We start from the raw sequence: 14,054 nt of genomic DNA on the forward strand, positions 1-14,054 counted from the left end.
ACATATATATATATATATATATATACACACACACACACACACATATATATATATATGCAAAGTCTCAGAGGAAAATGCAACATGAGAAAAAAGTCAACTGTAATTCCTGAAATAGATAAAGCAAGAAATTTTTTAAAGATTTTTTGTTTGTTTCCTAATAAATGAAATAAGAGGGCTTGAGGGAAAAATTAGGGGGAAAAGATATGACAATGACATAACCACTAAAAACAAATCCTGGAGCAGCATAACCCACAAAAAGACAAGGTAAAGTAATGTTTCAGCCGAAAACAACTTAGAAGACCAGCAAGAGAGATCAAGTACAACAGGGTGAAGGTGGAGCCTAGAACACCAGGGCAGGCTTTGGGTGCAACCAAAACAGCATTCAAGGCTTCTGGAAACTCTAAGCCACAGATGGTAAGGGAGATCAGACAACTACTCAGAAGGAAACTACAGGGGCTAATTTGCTGGCTCTGGGTAAAGATTCTTATAACATTGCCCATACACAGAAATAAAGTATAATACTGGGGTGCAGACACAGGGTGAGGAGGAACATCAGCACCCACCAGCACTTGTAGCCACAGAAGAGCAGAGGACCCTGGTGAAAGTTCTAAGGGAAAAAAGAGTGCAAAAATATTAAACACATCTAACCTTACACCATACCACCTTGGAAAAACTAAAAGCATTTAGATCCCCAGTGTCAACTCTAAAACCTGGAACAGTGTTCCTTTCACCACAGCTACAGAGCCCAACTTTAACAGTTTTTTAAACTAATAAAAAAAGAAAAGAAAAAGGCAGGAAAACATTCATAAAACAAAAACATAAAAAGTTATATTGGTAAAAGGATAAACTCAAATTCAGAAGAAGACAACAAAGTCAATACTGTTGTATCCAAAGTCTCCAAGAAAAATAGGAATTTCTTAAAAATCAGAATTGACCAAATGGAAAAAGATATACAAAAATGTACTGAAGAGAAAAACTTCTTGAAAGATATAATTGGCCCTTTGGAAAAAGAAGTATAGAAGGTAGAGCCAAGACAGTGAAGTAGAAGGAGGAAAACTTGAACCTATCATGAGAATCTTCTCCAACCAATCTTAAAATAATGCCAGAAAACAAATACAGGAGTGAAAGAACCAATAAGGAGACAGAGTGAAACAATTTTCATACAGAGAACAACTTGAAAGGAAGGCAGAGAGTGTCTGGGGCACTGGAGTGGGAAGGGAGCCCAGCCCACAGGAGGCTGCAACAAGGAATAAGGAACAAGCCAACAGCAAGTACCTTGCCCACCCCACATCTACTTTTTCAGGTTCTGAAACTGAGCCCAAGCCAACATCCAGACCCTGAGACCCTGCCTGGGCCAATAGCAGGTCAACCCAACACACACCCAGCAAAATTCCAAGCAAACCTGCAGTGAAGTCCAAAATTCTAGCCGAGGGCAGTCTCTGTTGCATTGCCCAATCTGTGTGGGCCCACAAGGCCAGGAATCCCAGCCTGGGTTTATGGTGAGGACCTGAATCCCAGTTCAGGGCAGTGTGTGCATTACTCTGGGCCAGAGTGGGGCCCCCGGCTCCTCCTCGGTAGGGGCAGTCTCCAAGGTGCTATTCTGTGGGAGCCTAAGCCTGGTTGGCTTTTGCCAAAGCTCAAGGTGGCACCCCACAGCAAGGCAATCTGAGGTATACCTGACCTGATCAAGCTCAGAGTGAGAACAAAAGCCCCCACCCAAGCCTAAGACTTGAGCCATCTAGTAGCCTCAAAGAGTGATTGAATCAGCAGTGGGAGGTGACTCTCAGATCCTAGGCCACAGACCATCACACTACCTTGTAAGAACTGAAACTTGCAGAAACCCAGAAATAAGGTTAAGGGAATCAAGGAAGAATTGAAGTTTAAGAGAGTGCCCTATCCTCCCTGAGAACAGAGCCTACCTTTAAAATAAAAGTGAAAGTCAAGAAAAAGGCTGAGAAAAATGAGCAATCATAAAAAAAAAAAAATCTAACATAGAAAATTTTTATGGATAGAGTGTAAGGCACAGACACAAAAGAGAACAATGAGAGCAAAACAAATACACTCAAAGCTTCAAAGAAAATATGAATTGATCTCAGATTCTGGAAGAGCTCAAAAAGGATTTCAAAAATCAATTAAGAGAGGCAGAGGAAAATGGGGGAAAGAAATGAAAGCAATGCAAGAAGAATGGGCCAAATGGAAAAGAAGGTTCAAAGGTTCACGGAAGAAAATCATTTCTTAAAAATTAGACTTGGGCCACTAGAAGCTAATGACTTCATGAGACATCAAGAAACAATAAAACAAAATCAAAAGAATGAAAAAACAGATGAAAATTTGAAATATCTCATTGAAAAAACAACTAACCTGAAAAAGAGATCCAGGAGAGACAATTTAAGAATTACTTGACTACCTGATGAAGAGATCCAGTCCCTTCAAAGATCCACATGGTTCTAATGCCCTAGAAGGGAAGCCAAGGGCTGAAAAAAAGATGGGTGGGAAGGCTAAAGTGAAGTTAAAAGACACAGAAAAAATTAAGAGACAGATTGCATAGACAGTCAAAAAGTCAAGCTGCCTCTCTGACCCTTCACCCAGATGGTTTTTTAAAATGTTAATATTTCAAATGAGTTTTCAGATAATGCAAAGGAGACACTTAAAAGATTTTTTACATCAGTTTACAAGCCTAATTAAAAAAATAATGGAACAGGTTTTCAGCCAGGTGTTCAGCCAATTAGCAAGGAAGAAGCTATTTGAAAATCCCTTGACCTTTGTTAAACCTCTTTCCTCCTAGAACCCTAGTCAGAAACCCTTCCTGGCTTTTTAGAATTTTCATCCTTCTTATTCAGATGGTAACAGTAAGCCTTTTGAGATTGCAAAGAACTTTTCAGCCTTGCCTGCCACCTTTCACACTGCAGGTGTGTGATGTTCTTCAAATTGTAATCGAAGTATAATTTTTCATCCCAATCCAATTTCTCTGTTAGAAGGATTCAGTATAAATTAATCATGTGAATTATGAAAAATATGCACATAAGTCTGACCCATGAACTCCTTGTTCACTGGCATCAGATTTTGAATACATCTTTATCATTCCCATAATTTGTTATATCTGACTACAATAAATTTTTAAGCCTAATCATAATACAAAAAATTATTGTCTTAAACAAGAGAGCAAAATAGAAATTAAAAGAATCTACAAATTACCTCATTAAAGAAATCCCCAAATAACATCTCCCAGGAATATTATACCTAAATTCAAGAGTCCCCAAGCTCTGGAGAAAATCCTGAAATCAGCCAGAAATAAACAATTCAAATACCATGGAGCTACAGTCAGGATTACACAAGATTTAACAGCCTCCACATTGAAGGATCAGAAGGTGTGGAATATGATGTTCCAGAAGCCAAAACACCTAGGTTTACAACCCAGAATCAACTCTCCAGCAAAACTGAATATATTATTTCAGGGAGAAAAGTGGTCATTTAATAAAATAGAAGATTTCCAAGCATTCCTGATGAAAAGACTAGACCTAAACAAAAAATCTGATGTTCAAACACAAGACCCAATAGAAGCCTAAAAAGGTAAATAAGGGAAAATTTAAGGGACTCAATAAGCCAAATTGTATGTAATTCCCACATGAAAAAAGAATATTTGTAATTCTTAAAAAATTTTATTAGTAGTAGAGTAGTTAGAAGGAGCATACATAGAGAGAGGGTATGGAAGTAAGTTGATTAAGATGGCATGATATGCAAAAAAATAATCAAGAGGGGAAAATGAGGATTGCACTGAGAAAAAAGTGAAAGGAGTAATGGAATGGGGTAAATTATCTCACCTAAAGAGGTGTGAAAAACTATTAAAGTGGAAGAGAGGATGAGGATGGTGATGGGCAAAGATTAAATCTTACTCTCAAAATAAATGGCTCAAAAGAAGAATAACAACCATACTCACTGGAGTATAGGATGCTATCTTAACTATAGAGAAGTAGAAGGGGAAAAAGACAAGGACAGAAGGGTGGTAATAGGAGGGAGGGGGACATAGAGGAAGGATGATAAAAAACAAAACACCAGAAAGGAGGGATACAGTTAGTAATCATAACTGTAAACGTGAATGGAATGAACTCATCCATAAAATGGAAGCAGATAGCAGAATGGATTAAAAACCAGAATCCTACTATATATTGTTTACCAGAAACAGATTTGAAGCAGGTAGACACACACAGAGTAAGAGTAAAGGTAAGGGACTGGAGCAGAATTTATTGTGCATCATCTTAAGTAAAAAAAGCAGGAGTAGCAATCATGATCTCAAACAAGGCTAAAAATAGACCTAATTAAGAGAGATGAAGAAGGAAATTACATCTTACTAAATGATACTATAAATAATGAAGTAATATCAATACTAAACATATATGCACCAAAAGGTGTATAGCTTCTAAATTTTTAAAGGAAAAATTAAATAACTTCAGGAGGAAATAGAAAGTAAAATTATACTAGTGAGGGGCCTCAACTCCCTCACCCCTTTCAGATCTAGAGAAAGCAAATAAAAAAAAAAAATAAGAAAGATATAAAGGAAGTGAATAAAATTTTAGAAACGTTAGAACTAATAGATCTCTGGAGAGAATTGAATGGGAATAGAAAGGAATATACCTTCTTTTTCATGGCTCTTACACAAAAATTGAACATGTATTAGGGTATAAAAACTTCATAACCAAATGCAGAAAAGCAGAAATAATAAATGCATCCTTTTCAGATCATAGCCCAATAAAATTATAATCAATAAAGCTCTATGAAAAGGGAAGTCAAAAATTTATTGGAAACTAAAAAATCTAATACTAAAAAGGGGTGTATCAAAGAACAAATTATAGAAACAATCAATAATTTTATTAATGAAAATAACAATGAGGACACAACATATCAAAATCTATGAAATACAGCCAAAGCAGTACTTAGAAGAAAACATATCTCTAAACACTTATATTAATAACATAGAGAAAATGCAGATCAATGAATGGTTATGCAACTAAAATATAAGAAAAAAACAAATTTAAAAATCCTCAATTAAAGACTAACTTGGAAATTCTAAAAATTAAAGGAGAAATTGATAAAATTGAATTTAAGAGAACCATTGCACAAATAAATAAGATTAGAAGATGATTCTATGAACAAACAAATAAAATATACAGTATTGGTTAATTTGATTTTTAAAGGGGATATGGAACATAAATGCATTGTGGGGGGAGTTGTGAACTGATTCAATCATTGGGGAGAGTAATTTGATCTATGTCCAAAGGGCAATACCATTACTAGGTTTGTACCCAAAAAGAAAAAAAAAAGGGTGAGATGGGCATATATATATATTTAAACCATCTCTTTTTGGGGGGATGGGAGGTGTAAAGATTTGGAAAGTGAGGCGATACACACTGGTTGAGGAATGGCTAAGTTATAGTCTATGATTATAATTGAATATTATTGTGCTATAAGAAATGACAAGCAGCAAGAGCTCAGAAAAACCTGGAAAGACTTACACAAACTGAAGCAGCATGAAATATGTAGAACCAGGAGGGCAATGGACAATGACAGGAAAACTTTATTATGAATAACAGCTATTTTCAGCAATATGATGATCCAAAACTATCCCAAAGTACTCATGATATAAAATGCCATCTACTTCCAGAGAAAAAGAACAGAGAATGCAAACCAAAGCAAACTTTTTTTCATTTTCTTAATTTTTTCTATTTGAGTTTCCTTTCAAAAAAGATCAATATGGAGAAATGTTTTACATGGTTGGCATGTAAAATCTATATGAAATTGCTTGCCATCTCAAGGAGGGGCTAGGAGATTGGGGAGAATTTGAGGCTTAACATTCTTTGAAAAATATTAGATACTGTTTTTACATGTAACTGGGAAAAAAATAATTTTTTTAATTTTAAAGAAAAGATCATGATAGCTATGGAAAAAAAGAATTAAAAAGGGAATAGATAGCTTGGCACAAGAAGGACAAAACTTTACCAAAGGAACAAACTCACTAAAAATTAGAATTAATCAAACTGAAGTCAATGTTTCCATGAGGCAACAAAAATTATTAAAACAAAGTCAAAATACTCAAAATATAGAAGAAAATGTAAGATATCTCAAAACAAAAATAATTGCCTTGGAAAACAATTCAAAGAGGGGGAAATTAAGGAACAGTGAATTAAGGAGTAGCCAGTTAGCTCAGTGGATAGAAGCCAGGCCTGGAGACAGAAGGTCCTGGGTTCATATGTGGCCACCAACACTTCCTAGCTGTGTGACCTCTAACACTTCACTTAAACCCTGTTGCCTAGCCCTTACCACTCTTTTTCCTTAGTAGTACTAATACATAGAATCAGAGCATTAATACACTGCTAATGGAGTTTCAAACTGATACAACCATTCTGGAAAATCATCTGGAACCATGCCTAATAGGCCATCAAACTCTGCATACCCTTTGACCCAGCAATACCAATATTTTGATTTATATCCCAAAGAGATTAAAAATAGGGGCAAAGAAGCTCCCTGTACAAAAATTCTTATAGCAGTTCTTTTTGTCATAGCAAAGACCTAGAAACTGAAGGGATGTCCATCAACTGGAAAATGGCTGAACAAGTTGTGGTATATGCTTGTAATGGAATACTATTGCCATAAGAAATGACAAACAATAAGATCGCAAAAAAATAAAATAAAATAAAACCCTGTAAAGGGTTATATGAAGATGCAAAGTGAAGTGAGCAGAGCAAGGAAAACATTGTACACATTGTCACTACAGCAATAATGCATGATGATCATCTGTGAATAACTTAATCAACAAGGCAAGGATCCAAGACAACTCCAAGGGACTCATCACAAAAAAAAGGATATCTACTGTCATAGAATGAAGAGACAACAGATGGAAACTGGATGCAAATTGAAACATACCATTTTTTACTTTATTTCCTCCATGAATTTTTCACCAGTATGAGCAATGTTTGCTTTCTTCCACACCATGATGAATAAGGAAAGGAAATCTGTATTATATGAGATACATATATGTGTGTATATATATATATACAGATATATATCACCCATATCATATTACCTGCCTTCTTGGGGAGGGAGGAGAAATGGGAAGGAGAGAGAGAACATGGATTGCAATATATCAGAAAACAAATATTTTTAAATCATGTTGACATGTAATCTAGAAAAAAAAAATTTATTTTAATTTCAGAGAAAAATCAAATATCTAGTATTGATTCTCAGATGGAAAGGAAGGGGGAAGGAAGAATATTGAACCATGAAAGTCATAAGCAAAAAAAAAAAAAAGCCTAGAAATCTTATTTCAAAAAATCATAAAAGAAAGCTACTCAAATCTCTTAGGACCAAAGGGTAAAGCAGAAATAAAAAGAATCAACTAGTTACTTCCTGAAAGAAACCTAAAAATGAAGACTCCCTAGGAATATCATAGCCAAAATTCAGAATTTCCAGGACAAAGAAAAAATTCAAGTACTGCAGAACCAAAGTTAAGATCACAGGTTTTAGTGGTTACCCATAAAGGAGTATTTAGAATACAATACTGCATAAGGCAATATATATGGGATTACAGCCATGAATAATCTACCAACCAAAACTGAGTATAATAATAAAACCAGGTAGGAAAGGAACCTGGGGTGGTTCTGTTATAAGAATTTTTGTACTGTTATATCTTGATTTGGGGAAAAGAATAAAAAGAAAGGGGTAAAGAATATAGTAGGGGAGGGGAGAATTGAAGGGGGGAAAGGGAAAGGAACCTTAGAGGAAATAATCTTACATAATCAAAGTGTATAAGTAGACATCTGCATAGACAAGGAAGAAGAAGGACAGTAACAGACACTTGAACCTCATTCTCAATTGATCAAAAGAAGAAAGAATATATACAGACAGTAGTGTACAGGAATACATTTCACTCAGCAAAGTATAGGAGGGAAAGGAGAGAAAGGGGGAAGAATTAGAGAAGGGACAGATTAAGAAAGGACTAGTATTTAGGAAATTGTCTTGATAATCAAGTAAATTAGATGATCAAGTAAATTAATATTTAACAAAGCAAATTCTAAGCATGAACAAAAATATCTACACCTCTTTTTGAAGTGACAAAAAAATTTGAATCTAAGGTTATCCCTACAAATTGGAGAGTGGATACAAGTTACAGTGTTATAGCCAAAAAAGCTTATAGAAATATTACAGCTTATAGGAATATTATAGCCAAAAAGCTAAACTTGGCAATTAAGCAGGGGGTTTTTGGATAATGTCATGCCCGGCTCAAGCAGGGCAGTTATCTCTGACTCACAGTCCCAGGGACACAACTCCTGGCTCACAGCCCCAACTCCTCCCCTGCCCCTGGACTGAACAGCCTTGAAGATTCCTAGACAAGAACAAGCCTTGAAGATTAAGAATCATATCCTGTGGCACCTGGAAACATCCCTACTCCCTCTGTCTAGCTATTAGCTAACCCTAAAACAAAGGCACCTATATCCTAGAAACATATATATTCCCTCTTCTGAATGCACCCCTTGGGATTCTCTTTGCTGAGTTCCCCCAGAGCGCTGGCAATAAAGCTTTCTCCTGCTTTGATTGCATTGTCTCCTGTGTTCCTCTGGAGGCCACCCATTTTGAACCCTAACAACAGTATATAAATGTGATGGGAAAATATTGTTCTCCACTGCTATCAATGTAATTATATCAGACAAATGGGAAGTCTGGGGCTCAAAAAGATGGTAAACAGTAGAGCATATAAAGATTATGCTATTAACTATCTCTTCAGTCTTGGCTTTTAAAAAATGTGTTTTTCCAAGAATTATAAAGTGTTTATACTAATTCATCCATACTCTTCACTTTACTCCCAGCTCACTCTCCTATCTTTTCAACAACTTATCTTATGACCCTAAAGATATCCTTCAATCCTGAGATCTGTTCAATGATTGCTGCCTAAGAGTGGTATATCTTGAGAGGGAACCAATACTCCAAAAAAGAAATAGTATCCACATCAATAATATTGCATTTTAAGATTTGCAAATCACTTTACATATAGTATGAGTTCAATTTTGGCCATTTCAAGTTTTAGATGTCTAGAAGACATGCAGTTTGAGATGTTCCATAAGTAGTTGGAGATGCAACTGAGGTCAACAGAGAGCTTAGTTAAGGCTGGATGAGGAGTTTGAGAAGTATCAGCATTTTGTTGTTGTTCAATACTGTCTAACTCTTCACAATGCCATTTGGGATTTTCTTAGCAAAGATACAGGAGTGGTTTGCCATTTCCTTCCGCAGCTCGGCTCCTAGTGGGCTGAGATTGCATTGGTTGTCATTATCCTTATCAATGACTCTAAATGCTCCGTGCTAGTTAGGGAGATTAGTGTGGGCGATATACTTCAAACATGAGACGCCAGGACTGCATTCTTCCGCTCTTACCTGACACTTCGTGCTTCTTGAAAGACACCTGATAGGAGCCAGGCCCCACGTGCACGTCAGTGCTGGTGACATTGGCTAGCGTGGTCTCCCGAGGGGCTCGGTCATACATATTGGGCTAAACTGAAGAGGGCGGGACTCGGTGGGGTGGGGCCAGAGTAGCGTCGGGAGTGGGGTTGGTTCGCACGTGTAGGACGAAATGAGGAGGCTGGCAGGGAGCTGCCTCTGGAGCCCACTGGATGACTGCCCTGTCCCGCCCCGACTCCGCCTCGCTCAGCTGGGTCCGCACATTCCACTTCCCTCGGGGTGCGGCCACAAGCAACAGGCTTAACCGAGGCGTGCCAAAATCCCAGCACCCGAAAATCTCCCTCCTCAGAAAGCCAAACAGCTCAGCGAGGGGTGGACAGTAGATTCCACGAAATCTCGCTTCTAATCTGGCTCTTGCTTCCGGACTTCCTCTCTCTTCCCACCCTCCTTCAGGAGGGAAATGCTAGTGGGGCGGGATCTGAATATGGAGGAGAACGGAAAGGGGGCGGGGCCTGGCAAGTGCGGGAGTCCCTCCCGCGACTAGGGAGGTGTGCGCACGTGAACCTCGAGGGAAAGGCTGCGCGCAGGCGCCCAACTGCCTTGTATTAACCGCCCCTCCTATTACCCGAGAAAGATCTATCAGGACACGACTAGCAGGAGCGAAGCCGAAGATGGGGAGAGAGAAGGATAGAGCATCTTTGCGGCTCCGCCCAGAGAAGTTAGTTCGGGAGGAGCCTATCCCCGGACCCTGAGCCCCAGAGTTGCCCCCCCAGTAGTCAAGGGGTAACAGCAGCCCTTCTCTGATCCACCTCCATAGGGATGGCCGAAGCTCACGTCCTCCCCGCTTCCCTTCACGTCTTGGCCACGAACGAGTCCATAGCACTTGGAGGTCTTAGGATTCCTCTTCCTGCGATATTCCTGATGCTCTCAGCTGCTAATGCCACTCTTCCAGAAAATTACCTTGTACTTTGTATGTGTGTAGGCAGATACTTGTTTCCCCCAAAAGAACATAAGCTTCCCGAGGGCATGAATTTGCACACAAAGTGTACAGAACATATTGATACTCAATATATTAGTTGGTTAATTACTTCGTCAAAAGAAATCTATTATTGCTTAACAGATTATATCAGACTCCAGCCTTGCTGATGATGCTGTTTTGTTTTGTTTATTTACACCCTTACCTCTGACTTGAAATCAGTATGGGTTCCAAAACAGAAGAGCAGTAAGAGCTAGGCAATGGGGTTCAAGTGACTTTTAAGTAGTGTGAAAAAATGAAATAGGTTTGAGAATAAAGTAGAATTGGAGTAGATGAGGTAGATTAATCCATTCCTGCATTATTTAAGAAACTGACAATCCCTCCAGGAGGCCAAGTGGTGGATCAGAGTCAATTCCCCTATGGACAACAAAGGGACATCAGGACAAACAAATAGGTCAAGATGGAATGCAAGGTAAACATATAGTTAACTTAAGGATGATTGTTTAGGTACACTAAACTGGGTAAATCATACCTAATTTAAATAAATTTATAATACTTTATTCTTCAAATGTCCATCCCACCTTGCCAGAAAACAGTTGCATACCAACTGCTCTAATTCTCACTATTGATTTTGATGTGGAAGAAACACACCCAAGTTTGTAGCAAGGTCTTGTCCCAAGAATGGGAGACTCAAACTCCATTCAGTTCAGAAGTATGAAAAGAATTTTATTTGAAGAAATGGTAGGTTTTTTTGGTAGTATTATAAATAGCCTAATAGCTAGAATAGTCTGGGGATTAATCAGGTGGCCTTAGGACCAATGGATATGCCCAAGGGCTAGTAGAGTAGCCTCTTTGGAGCTGATAGTATGGATTATCAGCTGGGCTATAGGATGGCAGCTTCCTCCAAAGGTGTCAATCCTATAGATCAGGGTTGACATATTTATTGGGACCTGGTAGCTTAGTATCTCCCTTTCCAGACTCAGGTGGAGGTTCCTTCATTTGTCCACCTTGTCATCTTTTGTCAGGGAAAGGTCATGATGCCCTTCCAGAGTGGGAACATGGGGATGGGATACGATACATTGGAGGACCATTATGGGTAATTTCTAAGAACAATAAAGCAATAAAACAGAATTGGTACAAAGCAGGTGCCTAGCATAGAACAATACAGATCTAGTACAGGGTGGATAATTGAACAATCTATAATTCATGCTTGTCTGATGCTGAAACTACAGGTATTGTAGTTGATATGTAACTAGAGCTAACTAATGAGAAATGCAAAATTTCAGAGTATCAGTGTCCTGTTCCTAATACTACCCCTTACTGCCAGCCTACATCAATTTCATATTAATGTTCATAATAACATCTAGCATAACACACTTTAAAGTTTGTGAAACACTTCATATATATTTTCTCAGTTAATCCTTATAACTCAAGAGAAGTATTATTCTTATCCCTATTTTACAAATGCCGAATTTAAGGCTGAGAGAGGCCATGTAATTTTCCTAGGCTTACACACTATGTTAAATGTCAGATTTGATCTCTGGTCTTCCTGATTCCAAGTTCAGTTCTCTAACCCCTATGTTGCCTAGCTGCCTCTAGACAGACAGCAATAGCTAGAATATTAGAAACCTAGCATGGTTATTGAGAAACTTAAGATACCTAGCTATCACAAAGGTAATATAGGAAAAATGTTGACTAAAGTACTACTTTTTGTTGTTTACACATGTCTGACTTTGATGGCAAAAATACTGTACTGCTTTGCTATTTCCTTCTCTGGCTCATTTTACAAGTGAGGAACGGAGGCAAGCAGGGTTAAAAGTTTTTATTTGCCCATAGTTGTACAGCTAAGTATATAAGATTGGATTTGAACTCAAATGCTTCAAGACTAGAATTCTATCCACTGTGCTGCCCTTGAACTATTGAAATAGTTTAGTATTGGAGGTGGAGCCAAGATGGCAGAATAGAGACATTAAAAAGCTACAACCTCTCCAAGAATCCTCTCCAACTAACTTAAAATAATACCTCAAAACAAATATTGGAGAGGCAGAACCAACAAGGGGATGGAATGATGCAATTTTCCTAAAGAAAATGTGAAAGATAAGTAGAAAGATAAGCTCATTGCTCAAGGTTCTGAACCCAGGCCCAAAGCAACATCAGACCCAAAAAACCTACCTAAGCAAATATCAGAGCACCCCCATACCTACTCTTTGAAGTTCTAAGGCCCAACACAAGCCAGTATTGAGGCCCTGAACCCCATCAACAGATCACAATGCCCTGGGCCTTGTAAGCCATCGGCAGACCCTGGGGGAGAGTAAATCAGCAGTGGGAGATAGCTTCCAGAGCTCTCAGCCCACAGACCATACCACCTTGAAAATTATCAAAACTGCACTGATATTCTTGAACAAGAGGGTAAAATGGAAACTGAAAGAATTCAGTAATCCCTCCTAAATTCCCAAATGACAACTCCCAGGAATATTATAGCCAAATTCCAGAGATCCTAAATCAAGAAGGATCCAGCAAGTATATTGGAAAGCCATAAGAAGGTTGTTCAAGGGGTATAGCAGCTCCAGGTTAAGAGGGACAGCTGCCAGGCTAGTCATGCCAGAAGCAGGCCCCTCTTCCCTTGCCTCCATAGAGCCTTGGAGCCCCATGTCCTCAGCAAAAGCATAACTGGAACAGGATCTACACACAGCAGTCATGGGGCATCCTGGCCACGTACAGAATCCCCAAGCCAGGAACAAACATTCCTCCGCCACTGGCAACTGAGAGTTTGGTATGAGATGTCCAATGGCCCCATGGAGCCTTCAGAGTACCACCAAGCAGTCCCAGGCCTAGAAGGCACCCTAAAGGGCAGCCAGTTCTAACTGCCCAGAAGGAATGGAAAAGCTGTGATTGAGCACTTACAGTGGTGGAGGGAGGACCGCCCAGAACAGAAGCCGGGACCCCCAGTCAGGCACCAAATGACATCAGACTAGGGCCTAGTCCAGGCACTCACACACATACCCAAGACTAAGGGTTGCTTATGGGGGCTGAAACCTCTGAGCAACAAATGACATCAGCCTGAGCCCCCTTCATCTAAAGAAAAGCCATTAAGGGAAATTCCACTAGTTCCTGGCTAGGGTGGGGAAGCACCTTGTCTATCTCCCTAAGCCTAGTCTAGCAGAGAGGGCAAAGGGACCTTGACTTTTTCTCTATAAAAATTGTATCTCCCACCTCACCTCTCACCTCCAGCAGCCTGATTACCAACAGCCAAAAGCCACCTCTTCTCAATAGCCCCAATAAAAGTTTTTTTTATTAGACATTTATTAATATTCGTTTTTAATCTGTTTACATACTTTATGCCCCTACTTTCCCCTTCACCCCCCGCTCTCCCCCCACCCATGGCCAATGCACATTTCCACTGGTTGTAACATGTGTCCTTGTTCAGGGTCTATTTCCCATTCATGTCCGCCTCAGCCCATGCATTCAAGCAATTGTTTATCTTATATGTTTCCTCTCCTGTAGTCCTTCCTCTGAATGTGTGTAGCATCTTTACCATAAATCCCTCAGAGCTGTCCTGTGTCATTGCAGTGCTGCTGGTACAGGAGCCCATTACATTTGATTTTACCATAGTATATCAGTCTCTGTGTACAAT

General features: G+C 39.0%; 1 protein-coding gene across 1 annotated transcript in view; it reads right to left on the minus strand.

Annotated features, from left to right (window-relative positions):
* STPG2 (sperm tail PG-rich repeat containing 2) overlaps positions 1 to 9,529 on the minus strand; it is a 624,910-nt gene extending 615,381 nt beyond the window's left edge. The window contains exon 1 of the mRNA XM_044681589.1: positions 9,421 to 9,529. Within this exon, the coding sequence (XP_044537524.1) occupies positions 9,421 to 9,529 (109 nt within the window). The remainder of the gene's footprint in view (positions 1 to 9,420) is intronic.
* Between the last annotated feature and the right edge of the window lie 4,525 nt (positions 9,530 to 14,054).

Source organism: Gracilinanus agilis, chromosome 6 (assembly GCF_016433145.1).
Source record: "Gracilinanus agilis isolate LMUSP501 chromosome 6, AgileGrace, whole genome shotgun sequence".
Classification (NCBI taxonomy): domain Eukaryota; kingdom Metazoa; phylum Chordata; class Mammalia; order Didelphimorphia; family Didelphidae; genus Gracilinanus; species Gracilinanus agilis.